Source organism: Gadus morhua, chromosome 3 (genome assembly GCF_902167405.1).
Source record: "Gadus morhua chromosome 3, gadMor3.0, whole genome shotgun sequence".
NCBI lineage: Eukaryota > Metazoa > Chordata > Actinopteri > Gadiformes > Gadidae > Gadus > Gadus morhua.
In genome coordinates, this window is record NC_044050.1 from 12,207,288 (window position 1) to 12,225,173 (window position 17,886).

The 17,886-nt window shown below is 48.7% G+C and overlaps 1 protein-coding gene across 5 annotated transcripts in view; it reads right to left on the reverse strand.

Annotated features, from left to right (window-relative positions):
• Nucleotides 1-2,699: 2,699 nt before the first annotated feature.
• The window catches only part of smarca4b (SWI/SNF related BAF chromatin remodeling complex subunit ATPase 4b), a 25,244-nt gene continuing 10,057 nt past the window's right edge, over nucleotides 2,700-17,886 (reverse strand). For 2 of the 5 annotated variants that reach the window (XM_030352810.1, XM_030352812.1), the window contains 19 exons: nucleotides 17,367-17,530; nucleotides 17,126-17,192; nucleotides 16,833-16,943; nucleotides 15,239-15,487; nucleotides 14,925-15,038; nucleotides 14,693-14,800; nucleotides 13,472-13,558; nucleotides 13,240-13,286; nucleotides 12,866-13,032; nucleotides 12,368-12,531; nucleotides 11,832-12,077; nucleotides 11,591-11,668; nucleotides 10,623-10,841; nucleotides 8,246-8,517; nucleotides 7,825-7,933; nucleotides 7,482-7,583; nucleotides 5,111-5,243; nucleotides 4,551-4,690; nucleotides 2,700-3,940 (listed from right to left, as the gene is read on the reverse strand). In XM_030352810.1, the coding sequence (XP_030208670.1) occupies nucleotides 3,905-3,940; nucleotides 4,551-4,690; nucleotides 5,111-5,243; nucleotides 7,482-7,583; nucleotides 7,825-7,933; nucleotides 8,246-8,517; nucleotides 10,623-10,841; nucleotides 11,591-11,668; nucleotides 11,832-12,077; nucleotides 12,368-12,531; nucleotides 12,866-13,032; nucleotides 13,240-13,286; nucleotides 13,472-13,558; nucleotides 14,693-14,800; nucleotides 14,925-15,038; nucleotides 15,239-15,487; nucleotides 16,833-16,943; nucleotides 17,126-17,192; nucleotides 17,367-17,530 (2,613 nt within the window). In that variant the 3' untranslated portion in view covers nucleotides 2,700-3,904. Of the gene's footprint in view, nucleotides 3,941-4,550; nucleotides 4,691-5,110; nucleotides 5,244-7,481; nucleotides 7,584-7,824; nucleotides 7,934-8,245; nucleotides 8,518-10,622; nucleotides 10,842-11,590; nucleotides 11,669-11,831; nucleotides 12,078-12,367; nucleotides 12,532-12,865; nucleotides 13,033-13,239; nucleotides 13,287-13,471; nucleotides 13,559-14,692; nucleotides 14,801-14,924; nucleotides 15,039-15,238; nucleotides 15,547-16,331; nucleotides 16,457-16,832; nucleotides 16,944-17,125; nucleotides 17,193-17,366; nucleotides 17,531-17,886 lie in introns of those variants that run through there. The other 3 variants (XM_030352811.1, XM_030352814.1, XM_030352813.1) reach the window with 3 other exon arrangements.

Sequence of the window (17,886 nt, forward strand, 5' to 3'; positions counted from 1 at the left end):
TGTGACGTGTCTGTGCGGTGGGTGTGGAAGTCCATTCTTTCTCCCGGCTTCCACATCTTTAATCCCATTCACCTGTCCCAAGCCTCTGCCTCTGCCTCTGCCTCTGCCTCTGCCTGCCTCTCTCTCTCTCTCTCTCTCTCTCTCTCTCTCTCTCTCTCTCTCTCTCTCTCTCTCTCTCTCTCTCTCTCTCTCTCTCTCTCTCTCTCTCTCTCTCTCTCTCTCTCTCTCTCTCTCTCTCTCTCTCTCTCTCTCTCTCTCTCTCTCTCGCTCTCTCTCTCTCTCTCTCTCTCTCTCTCTCTCTCTCTCTGCTCCGTGGACAGTCTTCACAGTGGCCTCAACGTCCCTACTGGGCGCGGTGGAGCCTGGAGGGGCTCTTCAGAGATGTTTCGTAAAACTTCCATGTCGGTCAAAAGACACACTAATGCACCAATCATGTTCTCTGCGAATGGTTCTATTCTGGTTTAACTGAAACTGTACCCTGCAATATTGTACAGCCATTTGGGAATTGGTTGTTTTTTATGTGTGATCTTAGAGTTTACACTGCAATGGTGTTTAAGTAGAGGGAAGTGTTAAGTGTACACACAGACAAAATATATATAAATATAAATCACCTTTTTGGATTTGGCCTTTGTATTTCCCCTAATATTCCCCTTCATTCCCCTCTGTGGGTGTGTTTTGGTTTCTGTGTATCAGTGCAACACCTGGACGGTAGATGGAAAGAAGACGTCATTCTAGGTAGTAGGTAATAGGGATTCATGGGGACGTTTATGCAGTGAATCAGGAATAAAACACACTAAGTGGAAGGTTTTTGTGCATGTGTGGATATGTGGGCATGTGTGTGTGTGTGTGTGTGTGTGTGTGTGTGTGTGTGTGTGTGTGTGTGTGTGTGTGTGTGTGTGTGTGTGTGTGTGTGTGTGTGTGTGTATGAGCGGAGGGGGAGCGGAGGGGGTCTGGGGAGTGGAAATTACCTGGTAGCAGGAATGTGGAAAAGGCTGTTTGATTATCCCTACATACCCTCACTATGCACACACACACACACACACACACACACACACACACACACACACACACACCACACACACACACCACACACACACACACACACACACACACACACACACACACACACACACACACACACACACACACACACACACACACACACACACAAACACACACACACACACATGGTCATATGCGCCTTCATACCATCAACTCTGCTCTTGAAGTAATATATATTATTTTACTACATCTACAATAAGAATACGTCAGTACTTGATTGAAGTACTGATTGAAACTGTATCCTAGAAAGGGAGGATCTTGAGGATCTCACGTTATGTTATTATAATCATCTTGGCATGTCACCTTATACACACTGATGTTATACACACTGATATGACCTTCTCTATAATGTACAGAGAAAGAAAGGAGACGGGCCATTCAGGGCCATCGGTCAGACACATCAGCGTTATGATGGCTTCAAACACATTCAACATGATTAGAGCGTTGTTAACCCAACCACCAAGCAATCAGTTACAGGGACACGTGTATATGTGTGGGGGTTTCTGTTTGTGGACATGTGTATACGTGTGTTGTATGTGTGTATGAAACATGTATATGTGTGTGTACATGTATACATGTGCAGTGTGTGTGAACAAACATGTTTATTTGTATTGTGTGTTTGTTTATGTGTGTATGTGTGTGTGTGTGTGTGTGTTGGGGTCTGTGTTTGTACATGTATACATGTGTTTAAATGTGTCGGTCTTTTTATGTGTAAACACTGGTTTGAGGGTTTGTGCATGTGTATACATATGCATTCATGTGCGTGTGTACACACGTTTGTGTGAGGGTCTGTGTGTGTATGTGTGTATAAATATGTATAAATGTGTGTGCATATGTATATATGTGTGTGTGTGTGTGTGTGTGTGTGTGTGTGTGTGTGTGTGTGTGTGTGTGTGTGTGTGTGTGTGTGTGTGTGTGTCAAGGTTACCAAAGGCAGGCCCTAATCAGGCTGACCCTGACAGTAGATAACCTTAAATCATATCGCAGCCCATAATCACATGTGCTCTTCTTTGCCCAAGGGACATAACAACTGAAACAGAAACAGAGTATAGGCATGCCTGTGGTATATTTGACCTTGTCAAGCATCTTCCATTAAAAACTAAACCAAGCTTGCAGTCTTTCCTCTGTGTTATTTATAGCTGCTCCTGCTGATTCCCATTCGGGGGACGACCCCTGCATGGAAGCCCCGACCCCTCCCAATAGACCTCTGAAGAATAAGTCCTGGGGAGTGAGGCTCCTGGTTCCATCGGTCAAATGTCTATGGGAAATAACATGTTTTTTTTGACGGTGCCGTTAAAGTAGTAACCGACAATCCGAAACCCAAGTGGAATCTAGATGGAAAAAGTGTGTAGTTCAAAACGTGGGCAGCTTTTACTTGTTAGCCACCTACAGAGTTTGTTATGTACGATCATTTAAAAACCACTTGTTATTTCCAATTTATTTTCCTCTGGTGGCGATTCAAGGACACGTATTTCAAAAATGTAGAATGTGCTGTTTAATATCTGGTGACATGCCAACCAAAAGGGTCAGCCGCACACTGAGCTGATAGTAGTCACATGTATTCATGATCCTGTCAAGAATAAGTCCAAAAAAAGTCATCGCTATTTTTGTAATAGCATAAAGAACCACCACGGTCATAAACACCATCAACAACAATTTATTGTACCTTTTTAAATTACAACTAGAATGAGAAAGTTGGCACAAGACAAATATTTTGGTAAAAAAAGAACATGAATGCTTTGGTTTCCAGTTATAAATGCTCCAGTTTACTATCACATGGAAGGAAGAACAGTTGGATCAGACTACAGCTCGTTTACCATTACCATGCAAACACCCCACCGAACCGCCGCCCATCATGTATATTCATCAACGTCCAGCCATGCGGCTTTTATAAACAGAAGAGAACGCTCGTCCCCCTGGCTCTTTGTCTTACAGAAAAGCCTGTGTACATCCATGTGAAACAGCTGTTTCAGAAAATCAGAAACTCGTTCGACATCTAAATAGAAGCACTAAATACTGTGAACCCACAGTAGCCTACTTAACAGGAATCACGTTGTGGTTATTACGTCTACAGTGAGTAGAGGGCTTATGTCGGATCAACAGCTTTACGTATTGAGATGTAGAATATGACGTTTGAGGCCAGAGTGCGAGGCCGGGATGGTAAACAGATAGCGGGGTGGAATAGATACAGCCCTAGCAACGGTGTGCTAATGGGAATCCAAACAGTGATCGTCAGAGGAAGCCAAGCCTCCGACTGATTGTATGTTCATCGTATGATCACACTGAATTAAAGCAATGAGTCTGAAGCATGGCTCCCAGATCGCTGCATTTGAAATATGTTACGATCGATAACCTAAATCCTGTCTCAGCTAATTTGATGATGAATATTAAATATACTTAAATGTCGAGGGAGGTATTTTTGTTTTTCACAAATTATGAATTGGCATCATCTTTCTTTATTCCTCAGGGCTGGACAATATACGGAAGAGTTATTATCGTCATAACAATTTATACAGTCGATGTTATCAAAATGATCATTACATTATTTCATCCTTTAAGAATCCCCCAAAAATGTATTACACACTTTCAATTCATCAAACTGAGCTCCCATGTGTATCAAATAAATATATCAAACATAATGTCATATTTCAACTTAAGGAACTTAAATTTAGACGATAATTCTTGTTGTTAATACTGTGTTTTGAAAACCAAAAAGTGATCATACATAGCCGTAACCTTGTATTGGCTCTAGCTAAATTAACTCACTGGTACCAATGGAGCAGACAAAGGTGGACTGTTATATGATGAAAGCTGTGAAGTTTAACTTTGTGAAAGTCGTGGTTTAGGACTCCTCCGCTGAGGCACTTGGGGAAGGCTCCTGGAGACAACAGGGAAAGAGGAGAATAGATAGGAAATGGCATTAACACACCGGAGGGGATGGTTGTGTATGTGCAGTGAACCCAGATTGTGTTTTGGGTTTGTTTTAACCCTTGATATGATCTTCTATGGTCATAAACATAGTGATCTATGATATTTTGTGACCTTTACTAAATAAATTGTGTAATACAAAAATAAAAACGATGTGTAATCGACCTATCGCTGTGTGAGGTAACACAATAGTGTTGAGCCTGTCTCACTTATTACAGCACTCACATTTGCAGTACTGTTATGAACTGGTTGTCCGTGGCAATCACTGTTTGGATCGATCGGAACAATTACTGCTTATCGCCAGAACATAACAGAACTCTTTGTGATAGCCACTTTAACCACTAGTCTGTATCTCAATCCAAATTCTGTATCCAAATTCTGAGTCCAGATGTGAATCCATAGTGGGAATATATGGGAAACCACAAAAACAAATCACACTCGCGCACACACACACACACACACACACACACACACACACACACACACACACACACACACACACACACACACACACACACACACACACACACACACACACACACACACACACACACACACACCTCCTCCTGCTCCTCCTCTGTGTCGTCATCGCTGACGACGGGCTTGGCTCGGATGCGGCCGGACCTCCGGCTGCGGCCCTTTCCTCGCTCGCCCGCCTTCTCCCGACGACCGAGGCGGATCTTTACCTTCACCGGGCGGGCTGCGGAGATACCACACACACACACACACACACCATGAGCATCGGGACACTCACTATGGCACTGCTACAGGCCGAGCATACAGTGTAAGAAAACACTCTGAAAAAACACCATCATCTGTGGTAAAACACAGGAACTCAATGTGATTGGCTGAAACCAGGGGTTCCAAACACATGACACATGTGTCACCATAGATGGCGCCGTTCCTGCGGAGTGACTGTCCTGTTTGGTGCGTCTTTAGAGGAGTGCTGACTTCAATGTACCTCACTGACGGCTCACAGCAGGACACCAAAGTCATCCATCTCTACCCCTAACTTCCAGGCATACACTGTTGAAACCCAAACTACCAAAGAGAAAACTAGCATAGAGAACCGTCGAGACACCACCGGTCGTCCCACACACACACACACACACACACTCACACTCTGTCTCGGAGCCTTCCTCTTGCTCGTCCTCCTCTTCCTCGCTCTCCTCCCCCTCGCTCTCCTCTTCCCTCTCGATCTTCTGCCTCAGGCTGGTGAACACCGACTGGAGCACGATGGAGTCCTCGTAGATCTGCGCACACACACACACACACACACACACACACACACACACACACACACACACACACACACACACACACACACACACACACACACACACACACACACACACACACACACACACAAAGATTACATTTACCAGCCGAGAGCAACATTAAAGTAGACATATTATGGTGTTTTAACTGTTTGCTGGAAATAACTTTTAGCAAAACAATTGACAAATAAGCTGTCAGAGTGAACCACAGCATGGAGGAGAAGTGATTGTTGCCGTTTGCGAACTCCCAGAGCTCTATATCTATATTATATTATAATAACAATAATAATAATATAATGTATAGATATCTATACAATCTAATATCTAATATCACGGTCAAAATCGATGTGCGCCTAGGAGGATATTATGAATCATAAAGACTGCGTCTGACGTCTCTGGTACCTCCACAACAAGTCAAGACTCGAAGTGGGGGTTATCTCGGCCATGGTTGAGAAGAATTGGGGGAATGGAACTTTGTGGAAGTGGGTGGTAATATTAAAATGTGCCTGCTTCCTGCATAGGAGTAGGCGCCGAAACTGACTCACTCGTTTGGTAACTGTCGGCAGGGTACTTTCAGAAATGTATGTCTCACTCAAAAAAACATGTAAAGACTTATTTCAAGGTTTGTATGCGTGTGGGGGCACCAAAGACCCAAAACAACACCCATTATATTTCATTATATGTCCCCTTTGACCTTGTATTTGTTGATTAAAGTCAAGAATATACAATTTCTGTCAAATCATCATCGCATAGAAAAGTATTCAATAGTGAACTGTGTCACGATAGCCACCGTAATCAACACAAAATTAGACAGGCCACCGCAGAACAAACTGGACTGGCGTGAGTCCTTGATGTGCTGACCAGCCTGGGACCCAGCAGGGACTGGGAGTCAGAGCTGGGTGGGAGTCAGAGCTGGGTGGGAGTCAGAGCTGGGTGGGAGTCAGAGCTGGGTGGGAGTCAGAGCTGGGTGGGAGTCAGAGCTGAGGTGGGAGTCAGAGCTGAGGTGGGAGTCAGAGCTGGATGGGAGTCAGAGCTGAGGTGGGAGTCAGAGCTGAGGTGGGAGTCAGAGCTGGATGGGAGTCAGAGCTGAGGTGGGAGTCAGAGCTGAGGTGGGAGTCAGGGCTGAGGTGGGAGTCAGAGCTGGGTGGGAGTCAGAGCTGAGGTGGGAGTCAGAGCTGAGGTGGGAGTCAGAGCTGGGTGGGAGTCAGAGCTGGGTGGGAGTCAGAGCTGGGTGGGAGTCAGAGCTGGGTGGGAGTCAGAGCTGGGTGGGAGTCAGAGCTGAGGTGGGAGTCAGAGCTGAGGTGGGAGTCAGAGCTGAGGTGGGAGTCAGAGCTGAGGTGGGAGTCAGAGCTGGATGGGAGTCAGAGCTGAGGTGGGAGTCAGGGCTGAGGTGGGAGTCAGGGCTGAGGTGGGAGTCAGAGCTGGGTGGGAGTCAGAGCTGAGGTGGGAGTCAGAGCTGGGTGGGAGTCAGAGCTGAGGTGGGAGTCAGAGCTGAGGTGGGAGTCAGGGCTGAGGTGGGAGTCAGAGCTGAGGTGGGAGTCAGAGCTGGGTGGGAGTCAGAGCTGAGGTGGGAGTCAGGGCTGAGGTGGGAGTCAGAGCTGAGGTGGGAGTCAGAGCTGAGGTGGGAGTCAGGGCTGAGGTGGGAGTCAGAGCTGAGGTGGGAGTCAGAGCTGGATGGGAGTCAGAGCTGAGGTGGGAGTCAGAGCTGAGGTGGGAGTCAGGGCTGAGGTGGGAGTCAGAGCTGGGTGGGAGTCAGAGCTGAGGTGGGAGTCAGAGCTGAGGTGGGAGTCAGAGCTGGGTGGGAGTCAGAGCTGGGTGGGAGTCAGAGCTGGGTGGGAGTCAGAGCTGGGTGGGAGTCAGAGCTGGGTGGGAGTCAGAGCTGAGGTGGGAGTCAGAGCTGAGGTGGGAGTCAGAGCTGAGGTGGGAGTCAGAGCTGAGGTGGGAGTCAGAGCTGGATGGGAGTCAGAGCTGAGGTGGGAGTCAGGGCTGAGGTGGGAGTCAGGGCTGAGGTGGGAGTCAGAGCTGGGTGGGAGTCAGAGCTGAGGTGGGAGTCAGAGCTGGGTGGGAGTCAGAGCTGGATGGGAGTCAGAGCTGAGGTGGGAGTCAGGGCTGAGGTGGGAGTCAGAGCTGAGGTGGGAGTCAGAGCTGAGGTGGGAGTCAGAGCTGAGGTGGGAGTCAGAGCTGGGTGGGAGTCAGAGCTGCGGGGGGCCTCACCAGGGAGCCCTCCAGGTTGAAGGTCTGGGCGTTCTGGAAGAGCAGCATGACGTCCCGCTCCAGGTCGGCCAGGCTGCGGTACCGGTGGCCTCGGATCTTCTCCTGCAGCCCAACAACACACCTCCATGTACACGGGCCGCTGCAGTATAGAGTGTGCGTGTGCCTATGCGTGTGTGTCTATGAGTGATAGTATATAAAAGTCTGTGTGTGAGTGTGTGAGTGTGTGTGTGTGTGTGTGTGCGTGTGTGCGTGTGTGCGTGTGTGCGTGTGTGTGCGTGTGTGTGTGTGTGTGTGCGTCTGTCTGTTGGTCGATGCGTGTGCGTGCGTGCGTGTGTGTGTGCACCTTGATCTTCCTGAAGTCCACAGGCCTGCGGATCAGCTCGTAGTACTCGGGCAGCTCCTTGCGCGACGGCAGCTGGATGAACACCTCGCTCAGCTGCCGGCCGCTGGCGCTACGGCCGTGGGACCACAAGGGTGCAACGGTGTCAGCATGGAGCGGTGTGATAACACAGTAACCCACATGACACACGGAAGCACATGGATGCATCGAGCCAGCCCAGAAGTGACCAAACCTGTTCTGGTCAATGACCCCATTCTTAGGACAAAATGGTTGTCACTGGTACATCATGTATCATCAGATATCCACAGCTTACAATTCAGCCATCCCCTCGACCCCATACGCATACCAGGGGCCCCCCAGCGGGGTCTGGCCCCCCAGAGGGGAGACCCAGGGCCGACCCAGTCGGTGCACCGGCTGCTGCTACCTGTCTTTGTACTTGATGACGGCGTCCACGATCCTCCTCATCTTCTTGGTGAGGGGGGCCGGGTTGGGGGACAGCCGCTCCACCGGGGGGCGCCCCCTCCTGCGGTGCCTCTTCCCCTCCTCGTCCTGGCCCCCCCGGAGGCCGCTCCGGGAGGAGCAGGAGGAGGAGGAGGGGCCGGGGGCCTCCGGGTCCCGCTCCCTCCTCCTCTTGCGCGTGGTCTTCTTGTGGCGCACCTCGTCCTCGATCTCCTCCAGCGTCCCGTCCTCGACGGCCTGCCGGGGGGTCAGAGGTCAGAGGTCAGAGGTCAGAGGTTAGGGGATGGATGCAGAACCAATCGGGGCATCGGTGTCCCAGGCCAGAGGTTGTGTTCAGGAGAGAACCAACCGGTCTTCCATATTGATTAGGGCTGGGTGATTAATTGAATTTTGATCGCGATTACGATTTTAGCGTCAAACGATCAGAAAATTAACATAATCGAGTTATCCGATTTTTTGTTAATTATTATTTTTGATTTTTAAATTATTTTTTAATGATTTATAGAAAGGGCAGAACAGCTGGACACATATCTGTATATCATTTTAGATTGGAACATTTTCTTTTTGACCATTTTGTGTATTTTTTTAACGCGAAATTTCAAAGTTCTCAGTTACAACGTTTTTTTTGGGAGAGACATGGTGAATAAATGCAAAACGTTTTCAAACTCAAAGATAATCGTTTGAATAATCGTGATTTCAATATTGACCAAAATAATCGTGATTATGATTTTTCCCATAATCGAGCAGCCCTAATATTGATCCTCCCATGATGGAGGCTTGGTTAAAGCCCTCATTACAACCGACCCCTCTGCCCTATGAGACTGGAACTCTCTTTCAAGATCCCATGGCATGCTACTTTATGAATGCTTTTATATAGGTGTTAGTGGGCCCCTAATACAGTACTTGAAGACGTTTAAAAAATTCTACCTTGGTGAAGAATTACAGCTACTACGAGCCAGTCCCACAATGAGCTTTCCACAAACTAACCGTTTTTTAGAGGCGGGTCAAGGAGGAGGGTGGGGTTGTGGCCCTGAGCAGCTTGTTGCCATGATACCATGCGCTCGTGTTCACAGTGGATGTCTAGCAATGGCGACGCGCACACTACTTTTGGCCCTGTTCTGTAAATATTCTAGAACACTCCGGGTGCTGCGGCGGGAGTCCTGGAGCTCTTTATCTAATTAATATCATATTATACATAGATATCTATGTCATATAATATATAATGACATAGCGGGCAGCGCTGAGGCACTGCGGCGGTGGTGCCTCGGCAGCGGGGCTCCGGCGGGAGACAATCCCGGGCAACAATCCCTTTCTCCTCCATGTTGTGGTTCATGTACTTCAGGGAGTCAAAGCCAAAGTTCCTTTCCCCCAAGGAACTTAACGTTAGAAAACCTCATAAAGTGAAGTTTTCATGCCATGGAACCTTTAAGGGCTATACAAATACAATTGACTTGACTTCTAACTTCCTTAATTGCCAAATGAGCAGAAAATATTTGTATCCCTAACGAACATCCCAGATGTCAGTTCCTGGCTCGTCCTCGCTGTGTTTGTATTAATTCACATCCTCGCGTCATTAGACTTTAAAGTCAACACTCACAGCTTATCCATCCCTTTTTGAAACTGGGTTTGGTGTTCACACACCGGACTACACTAGTCACCGGGTGATACTAGGGCTGCTTGATCATGGAAAAAATAATAATCCCCAATATTTTGGTCAATATTGAATCACTATTCAAACGATTATTTTTGGGATTTAAAACATGATGCAATTATTCAGCATGTCTCTGCAAAAAAATAGTTTGTAACTGCGAGCTTTGACATTTACCCCTAAAAAATAAACCAAAAATAATGTACAAATATGTATCAAGCTGTTCTGGATAATAATTATAAAAAATGTATATTTGATTATATTCGTTTGGAGATCATTTGACTGAAAAATCGAGATCAAGATTAAAATTACCGTATTTTCCGCACTATAAGGCGCACCGGAGTATAAGCCGCAGCAGCTCAATTGAATGATGTGTACATATATAAGCCGCACTGGAGCCCGCCGCTTAAAGGTGGGGGGGCGCGGACCGAGCATAGAGCCCATAGAGTTAAAGTTGTTGGACTGTAACCTGTAAAATCCATAGATTTAGGAGGTCCCCTAGTGGCCGTTTTCTGTAATAATCCATAGATTAGCCGCACCGTTATAGAAGCTGCAGAATCGAAAAATGGGAAAAAAGGCGCGGCTTATAGTCCGAAAATTATGGTTGATTAATTTCACAGCCCTAGGTTCCCCCCGGCTCTACCCCTACGGCGCCCACGTCCACGCCCCCCCCGGTCCAGGGGTGTCTCCTCACCTTGAGCCACTGGGTCTCCGTCAGCGCGTCGCTGTAGTCCACCTCCTTGCGGAGGCGGGAGCCGCGGCCAAACAGCTTCTCCTCCTCGTCCTCGCAGGTGAGGCGCTCCACCTCCGCGTCGTCCTTCAGGATCCAGGCCGGCAGCTCGTCCTCCTCCATCAGCCGGGGCCGGCGCCGCGGGTTACGGGCGTCCTCACGGCGCCGGTCCAGGTCCATACGCTGGGGGCGGGAAGAGAGAGAGAGAGAGAGAGAGAGAGAGAGAGAGAGAGAGAGAGAGAGAGAGAGAGAGAGAGAGAGAGAGAGAGAGAGAGAGAGAGAGAGAGAGAGAGAGAGAGAGAGAGAGAGAGAGAGAGAGAGAGAGAGAGAGAGAGAGAGAGAGAGAGAGAGAGAGAGAGACATTCTGAGTTTTAGTCCCTCCTGATTTTCAAGTAAAGTTATTCATTTTATAGAGCAAATATAATTTTGCGATTTTTTCTGGTTGCCTCTCCACATTTTAAAGCAGCGTTAGCTAGACTCGTATTCTGGGTTGTCTCTTTGTTTTCAGGCTGGTTTAAAGGGGGAAGAAAAGAAGATGAGATGAAGACGCATCTTTAAGCATCTGCCAATGTATCCTCTCTTCCCCTCTTTTATCCTCTCTTTTCATTGTAAATACATGCTGAACGACACACTGTTGAACTACACAATGATAAACTAAACACTGATAAACTAAACACTGATAAACTACACACTGATAAACTAAACACTGATTAACTACACTGATTAACTACACTGATTAACCACACACTGATAAACTACACACTGATAAACAACACACTGATAAACTACACACTGATAAACTACACACTGATAAACAACACACTGATAAACTACACACTGATAAACTACACACTAATAAACAACACACTGATAAACTACACACTGACAAACTAAACACTGATAAATTACACACTGATTAACTACACACTGACCATGAACTGTTCAAATTCATCCTCGCTCCTGGCGATCATCTGGTTGACCGTCTCATCGTCTGGGACCTCGTCCTCCTCCTAGACACAGCCACACACACACACACAGTCACAAACAGCCCAAAACAGCTTTGCTTCAAATTTCCCATCAGCCTCGACCCATGCGATGTAAATCTCGTGATGCACGCGGGGAACTCATCACTGGATGTCGGTGGAACAGGAGGAGAGAAGGCGGACCACCCACCCAAGGACAGACACACACCTCGTCCTGCTCCTCCGTCTCGAGGATGGCCTGCAGGAAGGCCCGGCGCTCGTTGCTGGACGACTTCTGGTCGAACATGCCCGCCTGGATCACCTTCTGGTCCACGTTGAGCTTGTACTTGGCCGCCGCCAGGATCTTCTCCTCCACGCTGTTGATGGTGCACAGGCGCAGCACGCGCACCTCGTTGGTCTGCCCGATGCGGTGGGCCCGGTCCTGGGCCTGCAGGTCCTGGGGGGAGCGGCGGGCGGAGAGAGGGCTGTCAGGGGCCAGGGTGCAGGGGGGGGGATAGAGGGACGGCGGTAGAGCGGGTTGGCTGGTGACCGCAAGGTTCCTGGTACGATCCCCCGGCTCCTCCTAGCCGAGCGTCGAGGTGTCCCTGAGCAAGACAACTCACCCAAACTGCTCCTGATGAGCTGGCTGTCGCCTCGCATGGTGGACAACGCCGTCGGTGGGAACGCTGTGAACGGCTGAACCCAAATGTCCCGCTAGTTGCATACAGGGGGGGTGGACCCTCCTACCTGGTGGGGGTTCCAGTCCGAGTCGAAGATGACCACGGTGTCGGCGGACTGCAGGTTGAGGCCCAGGCCGCCGGCCCGCGTGCTGAGCAGGAAGATGAAGTACTGGGAGTCCGGGTCGTTGAAGGACTTCAGCAGCATGCCGCGGTCGTCTGCCTTCGTGGTGCCTGACCCCAAAAGGATGATAAAATAGGGTTAGGGTTAGCCCTAACCCTAACCCTAATGTACAAATAACATCATGGTGATAATAATACACATACTACAACGTGATGATAATATACATAATACAACATGATGATAATACAAATATAACAGTAACCACAACATGATGATAATTGTTTAGATATAATGACAAGCGTGATATCACACTCATGCGCACGCAGGCACAAGCACACACACACACACACACACACACACACACACACACACACACACACACACACACACACACACACACACACACACACACACACACACACACACACAGGGCCGCCCTCTCACCGTCCAGGCGTAGGTATTTGAAGGAGCGGTAGGCGAAGTAATCCTCCATGATGGTCATGAGGGTGGTCATCTGGCAGAACAGCAGCACCTTGTGGTTGGTGGCCTCCAGCTTGGGCAGGATCCGGTCCAGGACCTCGAACTTACCCGACGCCCGGTACAGGTCAGGCCTGGCCCAAGGAGAAACACATGTGTTCCCACTCTTGTCCCAAACCCGTATAAACATAGGTACAACGACTAGGTGAGGCACATTGTAGTCTATTCAAATGGGATGCATTAATGTTATAACTTTCTAATGAAACCTTTATTTAACCAGGTAAAGTTGAACACATTAAAGAAAGCAGGACGGATCAAATGGATACAGGTTAAATACTAACCCCTGGACAATACCACCAGTGAAGCCTAAATGCTCGGAGAATGATTCCTGAAAAAAACACAATTTGTATTCATAATTTAGTATCATGTTTACATTTCTCGCTGTCAGCCCATCAACAGTATACATTACTTAATTAATATTATTTTGTATTTTTTTGATTTGGCGCCAATGTCATCGTTAGTGTGTTAGTGTAGTCTTGGGTCTATTATTAATTCATGACTGTCGAAGTACACCTCTATCTGCTGGAAGATGTAGGGGTGGTTGCAGATCTTCCTCAGCTGCATAATGGTGTTCATTAGAGTCTTGGTTCCTCCTTTGCCCTGCAGAGCAAAAAAAATGTTTTTGAGATATAAAACAGCCATTTCCCCTGAGTGAAAAACACAAAGGAAGATATTCATGAAAACAGAGAAAATAGAAAAAGGCATGTTTCCAACTGAGCATATTTAAGTTTCCATGTATATTTTTCCTAAAGGTGCTTTAGCTAAGATTTAAGTTCTACACTTAGAGTATAATTTGACGTAAATGCTTTTGCCATCCGTCAGGTATTAGTGAGTGAAGTGCACTGTGGAGTTAGCCTGGCTCCGCCCGCCTAAGTACTTCCGCTCAATTTGAATTTCCCTTCAGTACTACGTCTGGACCTGCTGTATGTAATTTGGTTTTCTGGTGGCGCTACAGCGGCCCCCAATCAGCGAACAGAGGGCGTGTCTGAGAACAATGACGATAAAGTCGTACGCCAGTTTGAGTTGTTGTTGTAGGTCGGTAGTTGATTTACAATGTGCAATTTTTCCCTGATAAATTAAATTCGACGAACAAAACCTGCAGCTGTCGTTGACGGAAATTTTCGTGCAGACGCGCAAGGTGTTTGCTTTGTGTACAACCTGCGCGTGATTCCCGGCGCATGACATACGTCACAACCAAACGTTAGCGATTGGTTATGGCAGATCCAGAGTGGCACTGGGCAGATCCAATCATTTTAAACTTCAACAGACACCCGCCTTCAAGTGAGTTAATGTTTGTCAATTGATTAGGTCCAGACTCTCTGTACAAATGAAATGAAATGAAGTGAAGTACGAGAGTCTGGTAGAACCAGGCTACTGTGGAGTAGCAGTTTTGAGTATACCTCGCCTGCCTGTATAGGAGCCAATTCAACTTTTTTAGAATGCTCCCAATTGATTTCTGACCAATCGGGGTGTCTCCTCTGTGATTGGTCCTGGGAATCAATCTCTCCAGTCAATCAAATGTGGCAAACTTCTCAATGGTGGCGAAACGTAGGTAGGGAGTTAGCACAGAGGAAGGGGGACGTGTTTTTGATCCTTTAGTTCCAGAATCCTGCTTTCCTCTGCCCTGTCCTGCTCTCTCTCTCTTCACCCCCCCTGCATGCTCCCGATGGCAGCCTTAAGCGCTGGAGAGGACGCGGCGTGTGGCTGAGTGCACTGTGTGCGCCGCCGTGTGACCTTCTTGTCCTTCTCCGAGCCGTCGGTGAGCAGGATGCCCTTGGCCTGCATGTGTCGGTACAGCACCCTCTGCAGCGCCGACATGTCACACTTGATGACGTACTCCACCTGAGAGGGACCCAGAGCAGACACGCGGAGGGAGGGGGGGGTTGAGGAGCCAGAGTAGAAAAAGAATAGAACGGGCGAATATCAGATATGGGGTTGTGTATTGTTTTAAAAGGTAAGCCCTCACCTTCTCCGGAAGCTGCGCCTCCACTTCCTTCTTGAGCCTCCGCAACAGGAAGGGGCGGAGCACCTTGTGCAGGCGGCGAATGATGAGGATGGTCTCCTCCTCGTTTAGATCCACCTAATGATGTATGTTTATATGGATATGTAAAGATATGAAAAGAGAGAGAGAGCAGAGAGAGAGAAAATCTAATTTGGCTGTGGCACACAGGAATCTACATCCGTCTGGAATAAAAAGAGGCGGTCCTCCTTTGCATTCTAACGGCATTGATTTGATCAGTATGGTGTCATGCAAGCGGACAGCATGGGGTTAACACTCACGCTCACTTTCTCCCCGGTCATGGCGAAGGGGGCGTTGAACCACTGCTCGAAGGTGCTGCAGCTCTTGAAGATGGTGGGCAGCAGGAAGTTGAGCAGCGCCCAGAGCTCGGGCAGCTTGTTCTGCAGCGGCGTGCCCGTCAGCAGCACCCGGCGCGGGGCCAGGTAGTGGGTGTTCAGCACCTGGGTCAGCTTGCAGTGGTGGTTCTTCATGCGGTGGCCCTCGTCCACGATCATGTACTTCCACCGGATCTGGAGGAGCGGGGAGGACGGAGGAGAGGAGGAGGAGCGGGGATGGGAGGAGAGGAGGGGAGGGGAGGGCAGCAGATAGGATGGGGGAGGTGGAGAGGGGAGAGGAGAGGATGGGAGGGGAGAAGAGAGGATGGGAGGAGAGAGGAGGATAGCAGTTAGGATGGGGCAGGTAGGGAGGGGAGAGGAGAGGAGAGGAGGATAGCAGATAGGATGGGGGAGGTGGAGAGGGGAGAGGAGAGGATCGGAGGGGAGAAGAAAGGAGGAGAGTGGAGAGAAAAGGAGGAGATAGGAGAGGAGGGGAGGGCAGATGAGATGAGGGTAGCGAGAGAAGGGGAGGGGAGAGGAGGAGAAGGGAGGGGAAAAGAGAGGATGGGGGGATAGAGGAGAGGAGCAGATGGGAGAGGAGGAGAGAGGAAAGGAGAGCAGAGCGGAGGAGAGGAGGGGAAAGGCAGGGAGAGGAGAGGATGGGAGAGTTGAGGACAGGAGAGGAGCGGAAAGGAGGAGGGGGGGAGAGGAGAGGATGGGAGGGGAGAGGACAAAATGTGAGGGAGAAGAGAGGAGGGTAGAGTTGGGGAGAGGAGACGAGCGGAAGGGAGACAAGCGGATAGGAGGAGGGGAAGGGAGATAAGAGAATACTTATGATGCTATTCATTCTTTTCAAAACCTATACATCTCAAGATGGATGGACAGAAAGCTAGGTGTCCCCAGCCCATAAGTAATGCCTTATCAACCCAAAACAAAAGACCTCTTGCCCATTCTCCTCCCATGACCCTAGTAGTGCTGTTTTCCAAACCAAAACCCGAGCCATTTATAGGGGGACAATTGCCTGACCTACAACACCCACCTGGTAGCTCGAACAAGAAGCCTATATGACAACATGTGAGCATATGGAGCATAGCAGCAGATGACCAAAGAGGATACGCGGAGATGCAGTTCAACTATACAGGCGGCAGCACCTAGGAGAAAGCACTGAGACGCAGCACAGAGGGGGTGTCAGATTGGGCGGGGTCAATTTCATGAGTGAGTGCAGTGTGTCTGATCGTTGATCATTAATTCCTTAGTGAATGAATGAATGAATGAACACATCTGTACATTCGTCTCAGTGCGTGCGAGTGCATGTATGTGACTGTATGTGTATGTGTGTGTGTGGGTGTTGGGGCATGCATGAGTGGACACGTGTGTGTGTGTGTATCTGTGTGTGTGTGTGTGCTTGTGCGTGTGTGTGCCTGTGTATGTAAGCGCGTGTGTGTGTATGCGAGTGTCTGTGTGTGTTTGCACGCGCTCTTACTTGTGTGTGTGTGTGCGTGTGCTTGTGTCTGTGTGCGATGTCAACTTTGTGTCTTACCTTGGCAAGGATCTGTTTGTCCTTGATGATGTACTCGTAGGTGGTGAGCAACACGTTGAACTTGCCGCTGCGCAGCTGAGGTACAAAGGCCCGCCTGGCAGCGGGAGAGCCCTGCAGACACACAAGAGAGGGGTTTATGAACGTCTGTAGGCCACGGGGTCTGCAGGAGAGCCCTGCAGATGTTTGCTATGTCTGTGGCGGTATCCTGGCCAGTACTGTTGTCCTGGGATTCCAGAGATAGTGGCCTCCGTTTCTCATTGCACGCTCAGCATGATGTCATTCACCGTTCTCACCTTGAAGGACACCTTGACGACTGTCGGAGCCCACTTGTCAAACTCGCATACCCAGTTGGAGAGAGTTCTGTCCGACAAAAAACAAATAACATCTCACTTTGTTGTCACAACCCAAAAACGAATGCAGAACCAGAACGGATTGACTGACGAGCTACGAATATTCTTCATGACTCTTGCTGAGTGTGTGAGTGTGTGTGTGTGTGTGTTAGGGAGTGTGTGTGTGTGTGTGTGGGGGGCCCACGAGAGAGGGACGATGATGAGGTAGGGCCCGTTGAGGCGCTTGTTCTCCATGAGGTAGGTGATGAGGGCGATGGTCTGGATGGTCTTCCCCAGGCCCATCTCGTCCGCCAGGATCCCATTCAGGTTGTTGTTGTACAGAGAGACCAGCCACTCCAGGCCTTTCACCTGACACACACACACACACACACACACACACGTACACACACACACACACACACACACACACACGCACGCACGCACGCACACAGACACAGATACCCACACAAAGACAAACACGAAAGTGTTTAATGTGTGACAAGTGATACGAATATATCTTGGTCCAAATCGAAATTTAAATGCGCAAAGTAAAAAAAATGTAGACATAAATGGACTCCATAGGCTAAACGGCTGCAATAATTTATAATAATTATAATAATTATTGTTGCAATAATGAATAATTATAATAATCATTACTGTCCCTTTTGTGTGACTGGAACACGTTATCCCAACAGACTGGCTGCACCCACTTTATCTGATGGTAG